Here is a 15,604-nt window from a genome sequence, read left to right on the forward strand (position 1 = left end):
TTCTCCTCTTACATGTCTTTTCATTTATGCTTTATTTCATCATTCATTTTCATATACAATGTATACTGGTTGTTTATCAATACGGATTTTTACAATATTGCACAATACTCGTTAAATATCAATAAATATATTTTATACTATGGATTTGATATCAATAAACTACATTATTCATACTTCACATATATCTATTTACACTATGTAAGGGTAGGCATCATTATTGTTCAAAATACTGTTTTTATATGTCGGATAGCAATATTTGTATGTATTGAAGATTTCTTCCTTCCAAAAACCGATTCTCGGTACTGCAATTTCTTCAGACAATTTTAGCTAAGCTTTCATGATGAAATCCACATGTTACTCAATTATGACGAATTGGCCAATAAATACACAACAAAATAATCCCACATTTGCACGTGGTATGGTTTACCGGGAATCAAGTGGTCCCTGGATGCTAGGTTTACCTTACGAGGCACCTTTGTGCAAACTTTTTAATAAAACCGTATAATTGCTATTTTATTATTTATGTAAATTATTTTTAAAATACCTGTATGCTTTTGGAAATTATCGGTAATTGAAATTCGACATTGGACGACGAGTGTAGCAAGGAAATCGAAGATTCATTTTCTATGATTCAGTATTTTCACCTTACTTAATTTTGGCAAACGTTTAACAAAGATGCAGTTAATACGTTGTAAGATTTGTAACTGTTGATCTGTTGTCGATGAGCAGTATTTAATACGCCATCTATTCTTCCATAACTGAGAGTACTTACTTGTTTTGTCGACATCGTTATTTTCAGCTTAAGTTTAGGCGAAATCATTCCGTGCTTAGTGAAAATATAAACTGATCCATCATTTATGGTAGGCCTCTGAACATCATGTAGACTTACATGCGCGTATCGTAAATTTGTCATACGAATATTACACACCTATCATACGAATATTACACGCATGTCATACGAATATTACACACCTGTCATACGAATATTACACGCATGTTATACGAATATTACACGCATGTCATACAAATATTACACACATGTCATACGAATATTACACGCATGTCATACGAATATTACACGCATGTCATACGAATATTACACACATGTCATACGAATATTACATGCATGTTATACGAATATTACACACCTGTCATACGAATTTACACGCATGTTATACGAATATTACACGCATGTCATACGAATATTACACACATGTCACACGATCAAACGTATAAATTCGTGTCACCTGTGAAAATGGAAGTTGTTTCATCAGTTCTTGATGATGACTATTATGTATCTGACTCAAGCGTTCGTTTGTAATATTCAGAACATTTAGGCCTATGGTAGGCCTAAGCAACTTACTTATAAGGCTACTTAGATTGATTGCCTTGCTTAAGCAACTGATTTAAAACTATTTTGAATGTAAAAATATAAACTAATATAAAAACTGTAATTATGGATTTTACAACCCACGTATACATTTTTCAAAAGAATAATTTGTCTCGATTTCCTATGGATAAAAACAAACAAAAAGGAATTCCTAATTTAGGTAAACTTGGATTTCGGAAGGAGCGGAATGATGAAAGGTTTTAAGAGCCAGGTGTCGCTATCACTGTAATTTTTTACTTTTCTGAACTTGTTGGTGGGGAAATGTCACTGCTCTGGGAGTAACTATCTCGACGAATATCATTCTGTAAACAAAATAATAAATTAATTAATTAATTGACAAAGTTTTTTTAAATGTTTAGTTTTATACTATTATTATACTGTTTTTTCTTGCCCTCTTTTGATTCACTAAATGACGTCTGGGAGTGAATATCATCCGAATACTATAGACACCCAAACTAGAAGAAGACATGTTTCTATTGCACCAACGTATTAGGCCTACTAATGAAAAAAGATAATACTTACAACGATTGCTTATTAATTATAACTTACATGACACGACTGTCGTCGTCGTTCTTGGTTTGGGTTTAATATAATTTTGCCAATGTTCTTATGATCATGCATTCGCTGCATTGCGTCAGTAATCTGCAAGTAAAATAATTTATAAATTACTAAATATAAAGATCAATACTTTAGCTATGTTAAGTATTAGATTCTTAAGCAAATGAAAATATTTTGCCTGGCTAATCACTATCACTGCAGGTTTCTAATTTAGGTAACCAACCCCTGGCTTGAAGGCCAACTATCCATATTCTTTAATTCTGAATACTTTCTCACAAAACGTTGAATGATTGTTAAGTTTGATGTATTAACAGGCTAATAATAGCATTTTCCATATGGGTGGAGCTTGTTTATAATAGTCAAGTGAGACTAACAAAATCGATGTAACGTCCTGTTTTGTTCACCAGCTTCTTAGCCCTAAATTGATTTAGGCCTGTAAACTAAAATAAGGTAGGTATGTATCAATTTATGTTGTAATATAAACTACCTCTTCAAATGCCCAAGTGGAATCGATAATAGGTTTGATTTTATTTTGGTTATACATTTGAATCAACTCAGCCATCACGTGACTCAATAAGTCGTGTCTGCCTTGTTCGAAAACGAGGTTGAGTAGATTGAAACCAGCGATGGACTTATTCTCCTCGTAGAGTTTAATTGGGTTGATTTTATCAACTTGCCACCACTGAAATAAATTATAGAATTATAAAATAATTCATCGAGAAATGAATATACTCAATTGGTATTGTACCTAAATAAAAGCAGAGTTGGTGTTCTGGTTAATGATGATACGTTCGAGTTGGGTTGTAACAGTAGGCCTGCACTAGGTGAAAATGAAAATGTCATTGCACCAGGTAAATATATTCGTTTTAATTATTTAAATATTTTATTATCATTTCATTTTGTTATTAGGCCTATCTTACTGATTTTGCATAACTCAGAAAACTCCGCGTTTCTCCTGTTACAATGTTAGAAGAACCTGAAACGAAAAACCGTTAACAATTTAAAAGTTGGTAATTAAAGTAAACAAAGTAAAGCATGTATTGTCTGCACATATTATGACAAAATGGAGTATGATGATCTTCTATCGATATTTTTAACTGAATTTTCAACTGAGAACTTTCATATTCTTTTATGATTGCATTGGTGGCGCCCTACACAAAAACAAAACATTACTAAACATGTGCACTGTGTGTTGTCATGTTTCGCGGCAGTTAAAATCATTGTTTTGTCAATTATACATTAATGCAGATTAATTTTGTTGTTATTCACTGTCTCAAGTGGGCTCACAATTACTTATAATAATGTTATTATGCGTATTTAATGAAAGCTAACTAAAAAGGCCACGCCTAGGCCTATGCGAAATCAGATTTAGGATAGGCCTAGCAGAAACAGGACAACTTGACCGAGGTAAATTCCTTTGATGAGGTCGGTTCGTCCTTTATTTTAGTTTATGAGTTAACTCCTTTTTTGATTATATTTTATTTAGATTTTGACATCATAGAAATAGATATTTGACCATTAATACAGCCATGTTATGATCCAATATAAATTTCTCTGCCCATTTCAAAGCTTCTTTCCAAATTAAATTGATAATTAATTGTAATTAATTAATAATATTTGTTTTTGTAGATCTCCACAGTATATATTTTTCTTACCATACAATACATATTTTCCCATAGGTGCTAGAAGTGTGTATCCTTTATTGGTGTCATCTCCACATAGGCAATCTAGTACAACATCAATCCCATCTGGAGATAGGCTGAAATAAAGTAAGTTTAAATCAAATGTATTTAAATGTAATATTTATCTGTTCAAATGACAAATGTTTGATTCTTTTTTTTTGTGCTTTTTTTAAAATCTTTTTATATTCTATTTTTAAAATTTTTTGTTTTTTTTGTTTGTTACATGTTTATGTCTGTCATGTTGTATTTTTGTGAGGGTCCCTAATGATTAGCTTCGGCTGGATGGACCATCCTCATAAAATATTGTTGAAATAAAAATAAATACTATATGAACCTGTTGCGATATCATAATTGTTTTCGTCTGTAAACGGTTAAAAGTGTGATAAATAAGTCGATGTTAACAATTTAAGCTGTCCACTATAATAAAAACATGCATCGTGAAGAACATTCAGTATATTTAAAACAAGAAATGACCTGTTTAATGTTTTTAAAGTTATATAATTATATGCATTATTTTCACAAAACGTCAACAATTGCAGGTCTACTGTCTTTACATACTACCTACAACTAAACTAGTTCAGATCATTGACACAATTCCTATTCTTGGTTTTCATATTTTAAGTTCACACTTTTGTAAACATTTATGTTGTTGATACAAGTTTGTATGCAAACAGAAATAAAAATGTTTCAATCCGTCATTCAATATTGAAAAAACAACGTTGCAGACACGCTTGACCATTCACAATAAATGACATGGTCTGCTAAAATTTACAGAATTAAATACTTTGAAAATATCTAACACCAGTTGGTAATAAATAAAGTATAAACAATTATTGATTTTACGATCTATGTCGCAAATTATCCGCACACAGCATTTGAAATAAAATGTTGGTTTACTGTAATTTAATAATAATATAGAACTTACATCAATTTTCCATTACTAACTACTACTACTAATGAGTAAAAGTCCAAATTTCTTTTGCAAAAACAAATTGCCTATTATTTTTACTAATAAAGGAATCTATAGTTTAAATTCTCTGTTTACGGTTACTGAGATTTCATCGATTTATCAGTCAAACTCGCATACTGCGCAATTAACGTCAAAAGAGATATTCATAATTGGAATGAATGTGTTTAACTTGAAGCTATTTTTACACATCACTAGACATTCTTAGTTAATTTTCAATTTATTTTATGTAAAGTGATAAATAATATTACTGTATTAATAACTTATTGATATTTAATTGAACTCATACGGCAGTCATTTACTCTGAATAAAATTTGAATTTAATATTTTTGAAAGTAAAGACAAATGAAACGCATTTAATTTGTACTGTACTGTAGATGGAGAGGGATTATTTTTTGAATTGAATTTTATAATATTTCAAGTATTTTACTATTTAGAAATATTTTGGACACTCACCTAATAAAGTAAAAAAAAACTAATAAAAATTCAGTAGTATTATTAGTATCAAATAGATTGAAACATCAAATATGATTGTGTACTAATATGGTTTCTCAGAAATCTTTAGGCCTAATCATAATGATGCTGTATTAATTAATTGTTTAATCAACATTTTATATTAAAATTTGAAATTTCTAGTAACAATATTTTAAAATTAGTTTCACATCTTGTGGTTATTAATAGCTGGATTACAGCAGTATGTTTCACATCTTGAAAAAAGTTCATTTAAATTTGAATCTGAATTGAATGTTACACCTATCTATTTTTATTTTAGAATGTGGACATTCTGTAATGTATTACTATTATGTAATATTGAAAACATTTTATTGGCCCGCTTAAAAAATTAATAATTTTACAAATACAAATGCATTTAATATATTTTACTATGTCAGAGACAGACAGTGAATTTTCAAATCAATTTATGTTTTCTTGTTTTGTTTTTTGTTTTATCTGTTAACAATATTAAAGTACCATTTATTTTACACTAGTAAATTCCACCAAATTACATTATTCTAATGCAATGTGTCAGCAAAAACACTCACTATTAAATAGTAAAATTAACTAGCTATGATGAACACAGTTGGTTCAACTGGAACCGTATGAACGTTAATCTTTCGGCGTACTCAACAAACAGACCTGCTTTAACAGCTTATAGTCTAATGGCTTTCATTGCTCTCATCCTCCATTACATTGCAAACCAATTACAATGTGTTACGATAATTTTTATTAAGGAAAACACTCTTGTATGTTTGATTTTCTTTTCTGAGCTCACAGTATTTACTTTTTAATAAAATTAGTCATAATTGTCAGCAGCACTTACTGTAGTACTACATTTTTTACTGCAATCACACATATAATTTTGAAAAAGTCACAAGTTAAAATAGCATTTAATAAATTGTATAGTTTGTTATTAAAAATAAATATATTTGACCAAAACAATGTGTATATGTACAAAAGAATATAAATTATGAGAAAACCAACAACAGTGCAACATGGTATGTTATAGTACAAGTTCTACAATTTTGTTAATCTTTGAAAAATGTGTACACTTGTTTGCTTATTTCATGTACAATACAGTACAACCAATATGTAAAGTTTTCAAATATACATACATTTTAAAAGTCTATAAATCTGCACAAAATAAGATTGAAAATTGTCATTGCCAAGGCAATATGCAAATGTAATTACACCTCTTCATCAACAGTCCCATGAGATTATGCAATGTCAAATCAAGGTATTTTATAATGATATAATAATTATTGTATTGAGAAGCTGTACCTTTTAATTTCATGATGGTAGTCATGAGTGTTACGGTCTACTAAATGAGTAAATTGTCCTTGCAGTCCGTCATGTTTATGTGCTGAGGCTGTGCCATATAGTTGTACATTTTCAACTGTCTTGCAGAGCTGCGATACAGCTGTACCCTAAAGAATCAAAATGCCATTATTATAGGATGGTTAATGATAATTTTCATCTGTGTAGCGCCATTCCAACGATCAATTGCAGTGGGCCTTACTTTACCATTGAGTATAGTTTTTCCGTTGAGTACTTATCTAACTTACTTAAGAGTATTCTTAGCGTTGAGATTGTTAGAAAAAAAGCTTGCGTTGGTAACGTTTTCTATTCGATGATTTTCTGTTGAGCACAATCCGTTTACAATTTATCATTCGAATACAAAAATATTCAATGCATCTTTATGTTGTCTACGAAAGTTTCCAATCGAATACAACTGTGGACTGTGTACTTGATTATTACACTTTTCAACTTCATGCTTTTCCTTATGTCAGTGTGGCCAATTCAGGTGTTTTCACAACAATAGAATCCAATTCAAATTCAGGATAATGTTATTTATTAATTATACACAATTAAAATTGGCATTACAAATAGATTTTCCATAATGCTCGGTTTTGGTTTTCTCATAAGGAGTAATCTAGAGATTATAGTACAGTATGCCAGAATAAATGAATGTAATATATTTTAAATTTCCTATACTTCAACGCAAACTTAAGATGTCTTTAAATTCAAAAGAAAGAGCTTCTAAAAAAACGTTATGATTATGCAAATGAAGTCTTACTTACAACACCTCCACCAGCAGAATGAACTAAGACAGATTTTCCACTTTTGATGGACGCAATATCAAATAGCATCATGTAGGCAGTCAAGTAGCTCATTGGTAGTGATGCTGCCTCTTCAAAACTCATGCTGGCGGGCATACGAAAGCAGAAGCGTTCAGCTGCTGTTACGATCTCTGCCCATGTTCCATAACGTTTAAAGACAATCACTCTATCACCGTGCTATAATAAAATGATAACATTTTAATTTTAAAATCCATTACTAGTACTGTACATTACCTAAGTAGGAGAACTTAAACATACAGAATTGTTATATAGATAATTAGCAAACTAAGTCATTTTCCATGTTCTTTCTACAATAAAACTAAAGTATAACTTTCTTTCAATTATTTGGATTTTTTTAGGTATGTCCTTATAGATTATTGGATGTTATAGCATACATGAGCATTTAGGCCATTGAGCACTAGTGGATATGTGTGCTTAACCATGGAGGAAAAAATTCTCCATGTCTTAATAATGAATATTTCTTCAGCACTAATGAAAAATAGATTCAAACAGATTCTCCACTCACTTAACAAATCTTATTTCGTAGTGTAGTGTTACTATAAGGTTACCTGGAACTTGGTTGCACCTGTACCAGTTGCCTCCACTACACCAGCACACTCAAAGCCCATCACTAAAGGAGTTTTTGGAGGATTCTCAAGGGCTCCTTGACGTAGCATCAAATCAACAAAGCTTAGGCCGCTGAATTCAAAAATAATAAACTTGTATTAGTATTACTCGTTAGATATGAGGGTCCAAATGCTGTATTTAATATTAAATAATGATGAATAGTTACTGTATGCCTGTAGGTAATAAATTCTAGTATATTCTTGCATTAATTTTTCATTTCAAATACATCATTACATAATAATGAATTGAAATGTTAGTAATATTTAATAACATAATGATTTATTGATTAATCAATTGACCATCTACAGTATGACTATACTAACTATTATTTCAAAAACGATTTTAAACAAGGTTGTTATATAAGGGAAAAAAGATGGATCAAAAAATAAATGTAGTATGTTAAACAAATTTTTATTATAGAAATAAGTTATTCTCTTCATTTTGAGGGTAATGGTAGGCATATAATATGCATTATTGACATACAGAGTACAGTTATAGATCTGGTAGAATTCGGCAATGCAAAGTTAAAACCAACCGTTTCAGGAACTCTTTTTTCCCATATGCTTGTCATCTACATAATGTAAATTTTTCAAAAAGAGATAATTAGTTAGGTGTTACGTTTTTATATTGTATTCTATCTATGTTTCTAAGCTCAGGAAAACAAATTTCATGTATGTAATATTAAGTGACAATAATAAATTGAATCTTGAGAGTAGAGGAGGCGTGAACACTAGCTAGCCAACCAATGCTGCATAGCCTACAGTACAACATTTAGCTTGTTGTTCTTGGCAATTTTCAAACAATCTCCTACACAGTAATTGTAATAACATCAATTCTACTGTTGGACATTAAAATCTTTTTTTTTCAGTATAAAATATTAACAGAAACCTTATCTCGAACTTAATTTTTTTAAAGTAGAATTCGTTGTTGGTTTTCTCGCCTACTCGCCTATCTTACACCATTTGCAATTTAGATCTACAGTAATACTCTCAAGTGCTTTGCATGCATCAATGAAATGATAATGATGTTGACATTTAAGACGATATCTTTCTTCAGATGCCTTTTATCTCTGTAATAGCAGTGTTTAAAAAAGTCACTAGAATTATGTTCAATATTACTACAAAGACATTTTCACTTTAAGGGACCATGTCATCAAAATTACTCTACTGCAGGTACTGCAGTAACCATCATTTAATCGTGTTTATTCAATTATTCTAAAATATTGTTTTCATGCACACTGTTTATTGTATATTAGTGACTGCTTCATAAACTTCATATTTTTCATTTTAATATTTAATTATAAAATGTGGCTGTTAATACATCACACAATTTATTTGAAACTACAATTTTATTTTAATTGCTTTAGGTCCCCTCTAGGTCCTATCTAATTCAAAACATTTTGGTAAATGTTAACATTTTACTGTATTAAAAATGGTCTCTCTCTAATTTATGAAATTAGTTAACCTTCTTCTAATGTGTAACAATTACTTTAACCCTAGAAATTAAAACCAACCAATTAAAAAATTAATTGCATGGACAGTGGGTCTAACAGAGAAATTAAGGACCATGTCAAATTTATTCTTCCCAGAATGCCATCACCAACCCTAAAAAGTCCATTTATACCTATTAGTTGGTCAGCCACAATGTAACAATGTGATAAATTCTGATTACTACAGTACAGTAAGATGTAGATTTGAAAATACTAATTATCAAATACAGACACAGTTGGGTACCTGAAGTAAATCTATTGATTGCTGCTATTAATAGCCCATATTGTTATTAGGTGTTGCAATTGGTACAGCCATGAATATATTATGCAAAAGGCACTTTATTTTGATTAGTATTTAATATCATAGGATATTTTTGTTATAAACACCAATATTTGTAAGTCAAACTGCAATTGTTGCGTTTTCCATCTTAAATGTACTGTACGCTGTGTGTGGTGCGTTTTCAGATTCTATCAAAAAATATATTAAGCTTTTTACTTATTTTATTTTGTATCTATTGAGATCCAGCCACTGATACCCACAGCATTGTAATTTTGTCAGTAATGTGCCCTTGGATTTATATATATATCAGAACAATAAAAAAATTATACTTATATAAAGTTATAGAGATAAAATATTGAGTTAATAAATAACTGTGTAATTGTTCTAGCTACTGTGGTTGTAAACTGATACTAAACAGGTCACTTTTTTCTTTTTATTTTATTCTTAATTTAAAGTTTCTCGAAAATTTCTATATTAAAATTAAATAAACAATATAGTAGAAAACATACTCGAGAATGATAACTGTTTTCAGACTGAACATCATTTTGTCATACTGTAGATTATAGAAAATCATTCAGTCAGTGAACTGGTCAAACGGTCATTTAGTAAAGCTAGCAGTCCATTAAGTTTGCAATTTGAAACAGGTTTAATAACACAGAATAATAATTTAAAAATGAAAATTTGTTCAAACGGCTCATTTTATTGCCGTAACAATATTTTAATTCCCTCTGATCCCACAGAATTCTAAGTCAAAATTATAGTACAATGGTCTAATGGTATGTTACCTGGCCTCTACTGTAAGTGAGAGTTAATAGATTTGAACTTGAGATATCAAATGTTCCAAACATTAACCATTTTTATAATTTATTTTTTTCTGTACGGTGCTTCTATATATAAATTTACGTAAGGGCAAAATTCGGTAAATCGCGCGTTATTTCTAGAATGTTTACTCGATGGTATATAAAGTTGGTTCGTACTTTTGGTACTGATTTTAACCGCCTGATGTAACCCTGTTTACTAATTAAATTGAGTTCGATAATTAGTTATTGACGATTAAAACGAATTTAGGTTCAACGATTTGCCCCAAATAGGGGTGTTTTCCGATCGTGGTATACACTGTCTAATGGATGTCCATCTTGAAAAATACCCGCCACAAAAATTCGAGGAGGCTTCGCATTTTTCTATCTCCTCCTACGATAATTGTTTTTAATAGCTGAAAACCGGTTGAACAGTATCATAATGTTGAAGACAGGCCGATTTTCTTTAAAAAATACTATTTTGATAGATTTAATATACGTTTATGCAAATGTATTGATTTGAAATGAATGGAACATTCCAATCTCTGTTCCACAAGTGTCTATTCCCTCAGGCGTCGTAAAGGCAAGTACTGTATACCATGGAGGTCCATGTGTATACTCATAACAGAAATTCGATCCATTTTTTTTTCAATCTGTGCTGCAGAGGTTGGATATAGATTTTTTTTAACGGATAATGAGCTAGCGTTTTCAGTCGCCGTATATTATGTACAAATCTTTATTATTGCAGTTAAACCACCCACGTGACATCATCACCCTTCCCTCACTGGCATGAGTAGCGTTGTAAAGCCAGTAGAGGATAGGCCTACGGTGCATCACATGCCCTAAACGCAGAACAACTTTGGTGGGTAGGGTTAGGAACCAACTTAAGTATGAATTGGCTCTAAGAAACAATTGAAAACCATTAGGCCTACTAATTAAGTTGAGTTAGATAATTTAATATTTATTGACGATTAAATCGAATTTATGATTTGCCACGAATAGGGGTGGTTTTCACAAATTGTTTTACATTATATAAACATATTATACACGTCGTAGTGATGTATCGTTACATGTACTATGCTATTTCAATCGACTAGGACGGTGATAGTTTTAACAAAGTATTACATCGCAATGTTTTACTGTGTTTAGTGGTATATTATTTGTAAAACATGAAAACAATTAATATTTCGTTACTACATGGATAAAGAATATATTTAAAAATTGTTCCTCTTTGCACCCATCCCCTTTCTCATCCCTCAACCCTAACGTTACATACAAAACACAAATTAAGTTTGTTTAAATTTGACTTAAACAATTGGTCTCATTTTGTGACAAGTTTCTCTTTCGGAAGTAATTCCCAGGGTGCTAATTTTAGTTCAGTACATAAATCACAGTGTCTATTTATTCGTTCCTGTAAACGACATGTATTATTGTCCTGCGGTACGTACATTTGAAATCGCCAGTTTTTTAACGCTGAAATTATTATGTATTCGAGAACCATCTGTGGGCACGACCTAGATGGTACACAAAACACAAATTAAGTTTGTTTAAATTTGACTTAAACAATTGGTCTCATTTTGTGACAAGTTTCTCTTTCGGAAGTAATTCCCAGGGTGCTAATTTTAGTTCAGTACATAAATCACAGTGTCTATTTATTCGTTCCTGTAAACGACATGCATTATTGTCCTGCGGTACGTACATTTGAAATCGCCAGTTTTTTAACGCTGAAATTATTATGTATTCGAGAACCATCTGTGGGCACGACCTAGATGGTACGCGAGCGAAGCGAGCGTACCATCTAGTTCTTTAAATTATCCTAAATAATAACTTCTGAATGTATGAATATAATGGCTGATTCAGTGGACTTGAGTATTGTACTTGTAGTAGGCCTACCATAGTGTCTATAGTATAATCTATGTTTATTTAAAAATAGCCAACCTACTTAAAAAAAATGAAACAAATAGATGCTAATAATTTTGTAATGTATATGGTATTTGAATTCTTATATTATAATGAAAATGTTAATGAGATTTCTGTTTCTTTTTTTAAAGTGATAAGTGATTTAAATGATATAATGCAAATATTGAATGTTGAACTAGATTTTGTTAATAAAAAATACTTGAATTGATCTAGGTTAATACAGTATATAAATCATGATACCAAGACTATCTAGAAAAAATATGCAATTAAGAATGTATAAAAATATGTACAGATTTAGCAATTCATGCCTGCTTTTTAAATCAAAGGAAATAAAAACTACATTACACTATTGGACTATTGTATATAAGAAAGCGAAAACAGGAGGTGGACATTATTAAACTGGTCAATTTGTTCAGATAAGAGTAAAATGGAAAATGCTTGAGAAGGGTTAAATCCAGCAGTGGATGACATGATCTCTGCTGATGATAGGATTTGCCAAGTTAAATGCATTATGATACTGTAGGTACCACTATCACTGAACAAATAGTGACCGTAGTAAACTATATATTTTGGTTGAGCTAGTTGGGAATAAGAAATTATATCTCAAGAGTTGACTTATAAATTAGATATAAATTAGTCAGTATTGCAAACTTCGATAGAATAGTAATATATGATAATACAATGTTCAGGAATATTTGTTCTCCTGTGTTTGCAGTAGGTGTGAGTGTAGAATGTTTAATGTACTGTGTAGCAACTAATTGTATCTATATTGTATCTGTGCAGAATGTATAAAATACCTAAAGCTCTGTCTACACTATCAAACTTTATGTAACAAAAAAAGTGATGTACCAATATTATAGACATGATTATGTCATATCACTACCATATTTGGGCACATCACACTAGTTTGATATTATGGAGGTATAAAATTAATGTTATACCTCCATGGTTTGATAGTGTAGACAGAGCTTTAGTAAGCTAATTCTCTCGCTTGCAAACATTTTGAATAATTCATGACTACTATTTTTATACAAAAATAAAGTACCCATAAAAAATGATGTTATGAAATTGTGTCTGAGTTAAAATTTCTATGAATTATTCATAGTGCATTTTCCCTATTGCATTACATATTATTTAGTTACACACATGAAGTTTTTGGGTGTGTTTTGAGGAAATTCCAGTTTTATATAAAAAAAAATAGCCCAATTCAATTTGGGATGTACAGTAGTACACATGAAACCAAGATGACATTATCACTTCTTAAAGCTCAGGTACAGGAATGAATTTTAAACATAATATCTGGTTAATTGCACATAAATCAAATATTTGTAATAGAAATCTAGACGAAAAAACATTAGGCCTAATATCCCTTAAAATGGTCAAATACAAAATTTGACAAAATTTGAAAAAAGACTTTTTTTCAGTAGTTAGGTAGTTTATCCTAATGTAATAACATGTCTGGTGACTCCCTAGAAGGTAAAAAAAAGATGGCGGATATACAGTGGATAATTTTTGCTATAGCATAAAAATAAAACTCTGAAGTTGAATAAAAATACCAGAAACGTAAAATTCAAGTTATATTACATATATTTAGTCATCTGATAAGATTTTTTACCACGCCCTTTATTTTTCATAGCTTTTTAAAAATGCCTCTCTATTTACAACTTTTGTGTATAAAAGAATAGAGATTTTACTGTGTAATTTGAACTATCCCCCCACTGATAAGAAAGTGCTTATTTTCAACAAGCTCGTGTAACACAAATAAAATCCCAAAAATGATGAAACATAGGACAAACTATAGATCGATAATTATTGGAATGTATGATCAATATAATTTTTTTGCCCGCACCTGGCCTTTAAGTAATTCAGTTACTGATATGACTATCATTTAATCTAAAAAAAATATGTTTATTAAAACCCATAGTGTTTACTTAACTAAGCTATTCCGAGAGTGTACTTTTCAAAATTTAGAAACATTTACAGTGTATTAAATGGTAAATTGGAAAAATTGTCATATCGAACAGATTGTCACATTGAGGCTATGCATAAAGGATTAAGAGTTAATTTAGTAAATGTTCTAATGGGCACTTTACATAGCGTTAAGTAATCTCAGTCATTCGCAGTCTCAACAACCGCGTTGAATTTTGTAATAATAGTTGTGAAAAATAAAAACCCTGTGAAGTTGATAAATAAGTAAAAGTATTGCATAACTTGCTGCCTGATTAATGTGGCGCTGATAGTTGGCTGGGAAGAAAGTAGACATTTTGGCGATAGTGAATCCAACATCCTTATGGTAAGGCTAACAATTACCAACTATTTACCACCATATTTGAACATATCACTACCATATTTGGGCACACCACACTTTTTCTTGTCAATGCTAGTGTAGACAAAGCTTATAATAGATCATGAATATACTCTGATGCAGATCTTACTGTAAACGTGGGAGGAAGATTAAGTTGGAACCTCTCAGTTAGGAATAAAAAACTAAGTTTGACTTGGGTTCTTCTGAATTGGAACCCTTATGTGTACCATATTAACTGCAAAAGTGACTGCTAAACAGTATGTTCTCAAGATTGTTCTCAGTTAATTTTAATAATAGTGCTGCTAAGCTTACTCAAGAATTTGTGAATTTTATAGAACTGGCCTTTAATAAAATAACACCTACGCGTCTTCTACTAGTGCTTTTGTGTATTCTTTGGAACATTTTACACTCTGAAATAATCAATACTTACTGCCTTTCAGGCTTTCATAATGGTTATTTTATTCCAGCGAAGAAAGAGAATAGGTCGTCTTCACTGTATTCATTTAAATTTGATATTAAAAAACGTCTACTACGTGAAAATCTAATTTACAATTGCATTGTACAAATAAATTATGCAAGTGTACAACAAAGGTAGCGAAAAGAAAGGATATGTAGTATAAAATAATATTACTCATTTTGCTATATATTTAATCTTGATATTATGTGTTGTACAGTACTACTATAATGTAAACACAACAAAATAATATAGAATAGGCTACCGTAACAATAACCAAAAACTACCAGGCGAAGTGAAAGAGTAATGGAAATACCATAAACTGAACGTATTAGTAGGCCTATATTTTATAATAAACAAAAGAATTTCTAGGAGCTAAACTGTACCCTGTTCATCCCTCTTATGAGGTTCGAATCAGTTTGTTACCGGTACCATTTCTATATAAGATTCTTACTAAAGCGATATAATCGGTGTTGGCCATCGTACATTCCTACCGCTGACACAAGTCGTGTTATATTAT

General features: G+C 30.6%; 2 protein-coding genes across 3 annotated transcripts in view; one reads left to right on the forward strand and one right to left on the reverse strand.

The window, feature by feature from the left end:
• The window catches only part of LOC140057403 (synaptic vesicle membrane protein VAT-1 homolog-like), a 19,716-nt gene continuing 4,112 nt past the window's right edge, over window positions 1-15,604 (reverse strand). Inside the window, exons 2-9 of the mRNA XM_072103053.1 lie at window positions 7,782-7,911; window positions 7,174-7,389; window positions 6,374-6,519; window positions 3,604-3,707; window positions 2,869-2,924; window positions 2,436-2,630; window positions 1,940-2,032; window positions 1-1,692 (exon numbers count right to left, since the gene is read on the reverse strand). Coding sequence (XP_071959154.1) covers window positions 1,624-1,692; window positions 1,940-2,032; window positions 2,436-2,630; window positions 2,869-2,924; window positions 3,604-3,707; window positions 6,374-6,519; window positions 7,174-7,389; window positions 7,782-7,911 — 1,009 coding nt within the window. The 3' untranslated portion in view covers window positions 1-1,623. The remainder of the gene's footprint in view (window positions 1,693-1,939; window positions 2,033-2,435; window positions 2,631-2,868; window positions 2,925-3,603; window positions 3,708-6,373; window positions 6,520-7,173; window positions 7,390-7,781; window positions 7,912-15,604) is intronic.
• Window positions 3,140-15,604, forward strand: part of LOC140057402 (protein O-linked-mannose beta-1,4-N-acetylglucosaminyltransferase 2-like) — a 22,885-nt gene continuing 10,420 nt past the window's right edge. The window contains exons 1-2 of one of the 2 annotated variants that reach the window (XM_072103052.1): window positions 3,140-3,355; window positions 3,628-3,717. The gene's annotated coding sequence lies outside the window, so the exon portion shown is untranslated. Of the gene's footprint in view, window positions 3,356-3,627; window positions 3,718-15,604 lie in introns of those variants that run through there. The other variant, XR_011846934.1, reaches the window with a different exon arrangement.

The sequence above is a fragment of the Antedon mediterranea genome, chromosome 8 (assembly GCF_964355755.1).
Source record: "Antedon mediterranea chromosome 8, ecAntMedi1.1, whole genome shotgun sequence".
Classification (NCBI taxonomy): domain Eukaryota; kingdom Metazoa; phylum Echinodermata; class Crinoidea; order Comatulida; family Antedonidae; genus Antedon; species Antedon mediterranea.